Genomic DNA, 7,878 nt, shown 5'->3' with positions numbered 1-7,878 from the left:
AGCTGAGATCTTTAACTGGACACTAATGTGGGAGGATATTACAAGATAGTTAGACAAAAAGATTCAAAGTTGTGTTGAAAGACTTCTTGGAGAAATGGGTCATCCCTAAATTGTCCTTGGAATTTCTTGCCCATGACTATTCAAAGTATAGAAGGAGCATTCAAAATAGTATTAAGGATCTCACGGCCAGGCACTGCGAGCACATTGAAGGCCAGTGTAAACAGCGGAAGTTACTTCACAAAGCTTCAGCCCTTCCTGCCCCATCTGAGTCGGTGAGTCCCCCAATGGAAGAGTTTTTGGGTTCCCCCTTGGCATCAGCAGTCACCTCAGAATACGTAAGACAAGTCACCATACCTTTGGAAGGATGCAATAGCATCCAGATCTACTATTAACAAATATTTACATTTTTATTATTGTTTTAGATCAATATAGCTAGTATCTCAAAGTTAATAATTTGACCATTTGGATTGGTTGGTTCTAAGATAAGTTAAAACAATTAGGAGCAAGTATTTGTCTCCTTAAAGCAGCTCCAGTATTTGGTGAGATCATGGCTGAACTTTATCATCAACTACATTTTCCTGCCTTCCCTCTATGTTCCTTAATGCATTTGGCATAAAAACATTGCCTCAAAGGGCCAATGACAATTCTGTACTTTTCCAGAAGATTCTCACTCCCCTTTTCCCCCTGTTTCTCTCTTTCTCCCTCATCTTTTCCACTAACATCTTACAAGCAAGACCAGAGTGGGGGGAGGAACAAGTGAGGGAGAGAGGGAGGATAAACAAGCAGAAGAGAGGGAAGGAGAAGGAAGAGTGGGATGGAGAGAGACCAAGAGTGAGAACACCATCATGCTCTTGATATTACTACAAATTTCTCCATGTTTCGGTTACCTGAATAGTTAAGATGCCTAATTTCCATGTTAATCAAGTTTGGTGACTATTCTACCATTTGTAACAGAGAATGATTTTACCCAAGCTACAAATAACCATTCTCCATTCACTGCACCTTTCCAGAGAAATTATCTGCTTTCATCAAAAGTATTTTCCACTTTTTCTGTTTCATCCATTTTTTAAAATTACGCTTTGGTATTAAGTAAATAATCTTGTTATACAATAAATTGTTGTATATTAAAAGAAAACTGCCTCACCAGCACCTTTTGACTGATGTGGTGCTGTCAAGAAAGAGCACTTAGCATAAATTTATTTTGGAAATATAATAAACTTCGTTATTGACGTCAATAAATAGGTGGCCATGACAAAGTCATCTGGGGGGTGGGGGGAGAAATCTCATTATTAAAACTTGCACATCAACATCTATTGCCAAGCAGCCACTAGTGAGTTCCGGCTCAGTATCATAAAGGTGAGATGGCCTACCTGAGTAGAGGAGTGAGTAATGGTCTTCACCATTTCATTCTGGACTCCATCGGGATCCCGATTTCTCTTCCTATTAGGTTTATTCTGTTTTCAAGACACAATGAGGGACCATCAATGATCTCACCTCACGTTATGCCTTGTGTCAACTGCTTCTTGTAAGATGAGGAACGGCATTTTACAAGCTGCAGGTAGAGGATAATTTTTGTGTTGAATATGGTGACTATATACTATAGCCAGGAGGTGGACTGAACAAGTAAAACACTTGTCAATCAAATTTGACAACCAATTGGCTATATCTCACTGGCACGGACCATGCCCATAATCTATATATAGCCATCCTCCACTTACTGTATTTTTGTGGAGACCTTGCTGTAATTGTATTGAGTGAACAAGAAGGAGCATTCCCATTTTACAGTGTAACCCAGTGAGATTTTATTGGTAACACTGCTGCCTGACAATATGGAAATTAATAATGCAGTTACTTCTTACCTTGTTTGACAATATTGCCAGCTTTGCCATAATTTCAGCTGTAGATCTGAGTCAAGACAAAAGAAATAAATGTGTCTAATAAGTAAGTTGCATTGAATTCCTGGTTTGGTCTTTTTTGCCGGTAAGTTTTAAGGCCCACACAATTCCCAGGGAGTGAGCTCAAGTTCAGTCAATTTCCATTCCAGCAAATTCATCCAGGAAGATTAATACATCACACTGCATGTTGCTTTTTAAAACTATGGATAATTCTTACTGTATTCTAGATACAATAATTCATGGCGAAGTAGATTTTAAATATTCAGGCAAATCATTTCTCACAGTACACTGGTGGAAAAGAATAGCTCAGATGCAAATGTCCATTTTCCAGCTAATCTGTATATCCAATTTGAGTAACATAGGGGATAAGGGAAATGAGAGAGAAGTCCTAACTGACAACCAATCCAAGGCTACCCATTTTGCACAACTCCCCAATGTAACATAACAGTTATCCAACATACAGCTTGCAATAACAGATACTGTAGCCCGTAAATGGGCTGACCACCAAAAGTAGGCATGCAGATTGCCTCTTGAGTCGTATGTGCTGGTAATCCAGTAGCTGTCAATTACAATAATTATTGCATACATAGGCCTAATTCGCATTTTCTTAGAGCTGGCCTTTACTAATGGAAGCTAACAAACATTTTTTTTAAATGAAATGCAGATGCTGGAAATGTGAGATAAGACAGAAAATAGTGGTAATATTCAAATGGTCAGGAAGCATCAGTGGAAAGAGAAACAGTTAATGTTTCAAGGCCAGAGCCTTCTCTCAGGGATGAAGATAACCTGCACCTGTTAAGGAGGAGATGCTTTGTGGCCTCTTTTTAGAATTTTTCTCCAATTTGAACCAACAAGGGAAAGAGAAAAGAATTAGTGCGCACAGATCCCCAGGTTTTTGGCTGCTACATGGTTGTACAAGAAGTCGGTGAGGAATTTGAAGTATTATGCGCAGTTTTGGTCACCTAACCACTGTAAAGATTTTAATAAGCTTGAATCAGAATCAGGTTTAATATCACCAGCGTATGTTGTGAAATTCGTTAACTTAGCAGCAGCAGTACAATGCGTTACATGATAATAGAGAGAAAAAAATTATATCAATTACCGCAAGTGTATATATATATATGTGTATATTAAATTTTAAATAGTGCAAAAACGGGAATAATACATTTTAAAAAGTGAGGTAGATTTCATGGGTTCAAAGTCCATATAGAAATCGGATGGCAGAGGGGAAGAAGCTGTTCCTGCATCACTCAGTGTGTGCCTTCAGGCTCCTGTACCTCGTTCCTGGTGGTAGCAATGAGAAGAGGGCATGTCCTGGGTGGTGGGGGTCCTTAATGATGGACACTTTCTGAGGCACTGCTCCTTGAAGATGTCTTGGATACTACGGAAAAGCTTACCACTTTTACACAGTCACCACCCCCCCCCCCCCCATACCAGACAGTGATGCAGCCTGTCAGAATGTGCTCCACAGTACATTTGTAGAAGTTCTCAAGTGTCTTAGGTGACAAGCCAAATCTCCTCAAATTTCTAATGAAATATAGCTGCTGTCATAGCTGCATTTATATTTTGGGACCAGTTTAGACTTGCAGAGATCTTGACACCCAAGAACTTGAAATTGCTTGAAGAGTGCAGAGAAAATTTACAAGGATGTTGATAGGACTTGAGGACCAGGGTTATAGGAAAAGATTAAAAAGATCAGGACTTTATTTCCTTGAGCACGGGAGAATGAAGGGAAGTCTTATGGAGGGAGGAGCAGCACCTCCAGTGAAGGAGCTTGTCACATCCATGCTGGGGCAGCTTACTCACCTTTGGTCCCCACCACACATTCAGATCTCTCCCTGTGGCTCCAAGTAGCTGTTTGCTTGTGGCAGAGGCCACGCTCTGGTACATCAACAGGTGGGCTAAACTAGGTGAGGGTACCCAGCGGGCCTCTTACCCATTGAGTCAGGGGCACGGCTGTCCTAGCAAGCAAAGTCAGCTCTGGTGGATTGGGCAGATGAGATCTACAGTGAGATCTAATGACCAGGAAGGCAGTACTGCAATGCTCCGTGGAAAGTGAAGGCACAGAAGACGTCATTGTCACCCACTGCGACCAAGGAAGACCCCAGTTTGTGATGGGTGTCCGTGCCCTGGACGTGGACTTCTGAGGTCAAAGAAGTGGAACTACCCCAGTAGTGGCTTTTCCACTTTAAAACTCTCCCGCACAGGTTTCCCATCATCATCGGACATGACAGGCAATCGCCAACCAACATCCTTCAGTGAGGTGTTCGTGGACTGGCTGCTGGGACACACTCTGAGAAAGTTATTTTCTTGGCACTATTAACACAGTAAGGTGCAGGTGACACCTTAAATAAGCAACAATGCAAAAAAAGACACAAAACCCCAATGAAATAACTCTATTCACGTTGGTGAACACCAGGATCAGTTGAAATGGCAGCGGGGCCTAGAAAGATGTCTTGTCAACCTGAAATAGCGTTATTTTGACAGGTACCAGACGTCTATCAGGAACTCAGCATTTGCAGAGTCAACGTGGGACAGTTGTTACGAACCCCGTAACTGGGTCACTTACCAGCAAAGATAGAGAGGCCCGTTGAAGTCTGATGGTACTATTTTTAAAAGTCTTTATTTATAAAGGGGCACAAAAATAAGATTAATACAGACATTCAGATAAAATACGTCGTCAATACTCAATCTAAAAACGCAGGTATAATAATAATCATCAATTAAGCAATAGCTCTATCGTTTGTCTAGGGGATATTGTATTGTCCGATGGAAAGATAAAAGTCACTGTCCCTTCAAGCTGCAGCTCTTTGGGTTTAAGAGAGACGGTTTGAAACTTGCCCGAGTCTTTATGAGGCCAGTCCGTTCAGTCAGGGGGAGTTGGTTCCCCGTTGTTAGTTCCAAGTCGTTTTCCGTGGTACCAGCCACCAGCCCCCAGGCAAGGGAACCGAACGCATGTGGCTTCCTTCAAATGGCTTCCCGCTATTACGGGATCGCTAGTGTTTCTTCTGGTGCGTCTGAGGGGCTGTCCCTACAGCCCCCCTTTTATCTTAACTCGCCGGGTAGTAGATGTCAATCAGGTTGGGATGATGCAATCTCTCTCTCAACCAGCCCACTTTGCCCGAGGGCTTGCACGTAGCATAGTTCCCAATCCACAAACGTTGTCTCCAGGTGACAATGGCCATGTCTCTCTCTCTCATTTCCTGGGTCTTCTGACTCAACCCAATAATGCTCTTGCGATTCTCACAAAGGAGGGGGCTACCCCGCACCCTTCGGCCCCTCAGAGCTGTGGTACATTCATAACACAGTAAAAGCTTAAAGCTGCTTGGATAGGAGCCATCAGTGTGACAACCTCTTGCATGAAGCCAGCACTGTTGATCAGCAAGATCCCATACTTCCTGACATAAATTCCATGAAAGGTCGTAGTGGAGCCAATACTCCAACAGCCACCAAAGGCATCTTGGATGGTTGCAACTACCTCTAACATTCAAATACTATTACCAATTAAACCTACTATTAGAATGTAATATAGAAAGCATTAACATCAATTAAATTAACATTTATAATCAGATAATAACATTTATAATCAGATTCACCAACTTCTGCATGAAGAAATTTCTCATTTCAGTCCACTGCATGCTAGTTGGCAGGACAACTGCCACATGTAATCTACCCCAAGTGGCAAATGGGTGAATTGGGGGGGGTTGTAGTCCAGGGCCATCAGCCAACACATAACTAAAGCATTAATCAATGTTCAGAAGTACCTCATACGCTAGAAAACATTTTTGGGAGAGTCCAAGGATGTGAAAATGTGATAATTTTTGATAATGCCTGGGTGAAAGAGGTACTAGGTAGAATCAAACAGCTAGACTTGATTTAAAAATAAATGTGAAGTGATTATTGGCTTCATTTTTTCAGGTTTACCATTTGCAATTCCAAACCAGCTCCTCATTAAATACACAAGACTACACAAATACTGTGATGCTGTGGGTGTGTCCTATTTTTTAAAACTAAATTTGTGTGCAAACTTCTTCTTAAGCCCCATCACCCAAACTATGGCATCGGTCACCAACAGTAGTTTGCCAGCACCTTCTGGCCTGGACCAGTCCTTCATGCCGTCTCTAAATGTAGCCCATCTTCTTGGTGCATCCCTCCTCTGCCAGGGATGAGGTCTTCAGGGCTTCTGTTGCCATTTCTGTAGCACTGGACTTTTACAGAATAGGGCAGCTCGCCCCATGTCCTACCCTCCTCATCAGCTGGGCGTGTGACCATCACAGCAGAGTTTGTGTTCAGACTACTTACTTTTAAATTTAAATCTTATTGCACAAGATGAATAGGACAAAGTATAAAAATTGGACAATTTGAGGAGTGGAGTAGATTTGATAGCTTAAATCTGCTATATATTTCCTTTAGTTACTCTACACTAAAATCACAGCAAGGAGAAGCTCCAGCCAGGTTGTGTCGATGTTTTTGCTTTACAAGAACATTTTCCGGACCTGTTTTTTCACATAGCAGCAATCCTTTCAAATTCTCTCTTGAGGAAAGCTGAATGATCATTGGAGTTTTGTGCAAAGCAGCTGATGTGCATGTAAGAACATTTAATACCTTTACTTTACTCAGGATGCAGCATTAGAAATAATTGATGGTCTGATGCATTTCATAACATAGAGCTATATACTAGTCTCTACTGTAACTCAGCATCCAAATCTTAATCATCTTTCTGCATTTTACCTTCTGCTCGAGTCAGTGTTGTTAATGTTAGCTTTCTTCTCCATTTATCACAGCCCAACAACAGAATATGGTAGAACCTTATGTTGCACGGTCTCCTTACAAGGACACTCAGAAAAATAAACCAGGTTAAAAGGCAAAGCTCTTATGAGCTAATATGTTAGTGGATCACGAGACTTTTTTCTTTTTTCTGTTTGCTGGGCGCCTCATTCATTGCATCTTTAATTAGGTGTTATCTAATTACATCTAGAAGCGGATGCCTTTAGGTGAAACAAGTTTGGTCTTGTTAACCACTTTCTCAACATGTTGCCTATAGGCCAGTTAACAAAGGGAAACTTTCTGTAAAGAAATGAATGACTATGTGTGGAACTATTCAAGTCTCAAACAGTTTCATTACTTTTTCAAATGTTTACATAGGTGCTATGTCATTGATTGCAAATCATGGAAGGACAGATTGCAAGCAGTTTTCAAAACTTGACCAATTATAGGAAGGAGGAGATTGTTACCAATTAATATTTGTCGCACAACCTCCATTATATACTGGAACCATAGAAATGTAAGTTTATACATAGAGATGAGGTGGGGCTTGATGCAAGTAGCCATTGCAGTTGCTCCAATTCGGAAGTAGTCAGGGGACAAAGAGCATCTTCAGAAAGAGAAGTGGTGATGCATTCCATTGGTGACCTGCTACGCCAGACGCTGCCCCACCTGCTGAGTATTTACAACACTGTTTTTATTACTGATGCACCTTCTGTTCTTATTCCGATTTCTAGCCTGTCTACTTTTATCTTTGCACCCACGGTTCTAAGAATACCCTTTCCATTTTCAGTCTGAGCAAAGAATTGCTGAAGACAAAAACATACACAAGTAACAGACAACTGAAAAGATGTTTACGTTCTTTATTTTTTTCAGGATCGAAGGTAGATTCAACTTTTTAATTTTGCTTAATTACCATTATAAACATTCTTACTGATAAACGGAGTTACTGACAATGCATGTTTGCACAAGGTCCTGTCGATCCTGTCGACCTTGATGTGCTCCCCTCCTCAAAAAAAAGCTGAAACCAAATCAGCTTCCTCATCTCTAAAGCGGTTCATTTGACAAAATGTAAAAAGCAATGAACAAGAGTCAATTGTATTTTGAGCAGTGTAAGTTTCACTCACTAAAACCCTTCAGCTTTAACGGGAGAAATACAAGTCACTTCAATTGTCCTTTAAGTCTTTAATACACAACAAGAAGTTTACGCAGTACGACA

At 41.0% G+C, this 7,878-nt stretch overlaps 1 protein-coding gene across 1 annotated transcript in view; it reads right to left on the bottom strand.

The window, feature by feature from the left end:
* Positions 1–1,370: 1,370 nt before the first annotated feature.
* pitpnm3 (PITPNM family member 3) overlaps positions 1,371–7,878 on the bottom strand; it is a 451,795-nt gene continuing 445,287 nt past the window's right edge. Inside the window, exons 20-21 of the mRNA XM_059973272.1 lie at positions 1,860–1,905; positions 1,371–1,454 (exon numbers count right to left, since the gene is read on the bottom strand). Coding sequence (XP_059829255.1) covers positions 1,397–1,454; positions 1,860–1,905 — 104 coding nt within the window. The 3' untranslated portion in view covers positions 1,371–1,396. The remainder of the gene's footprint in view (positions 1,455–1,859; positions 1,906–7,878) is intronic.

The sequence above is a fragment of the Hypanus sabinus genome, chromosome 6 (genome assembly GCF_030144855.1).
Source record: "Hypanus sabinus isolate sHypSab1 chromosome 6, sHypSab1.hap1, whole genome shotgun sequence".
NCBI classification, from domain to species: Eukaryota; Metazoa; Chordata; class Chondrichthyes; order Myliobatiformes; family Dasyatidae; genus Hypanus; species Hypanus sabinus.
This window is presented reverse-complemented; position numbering and strand designations above follow the sequence as displayed.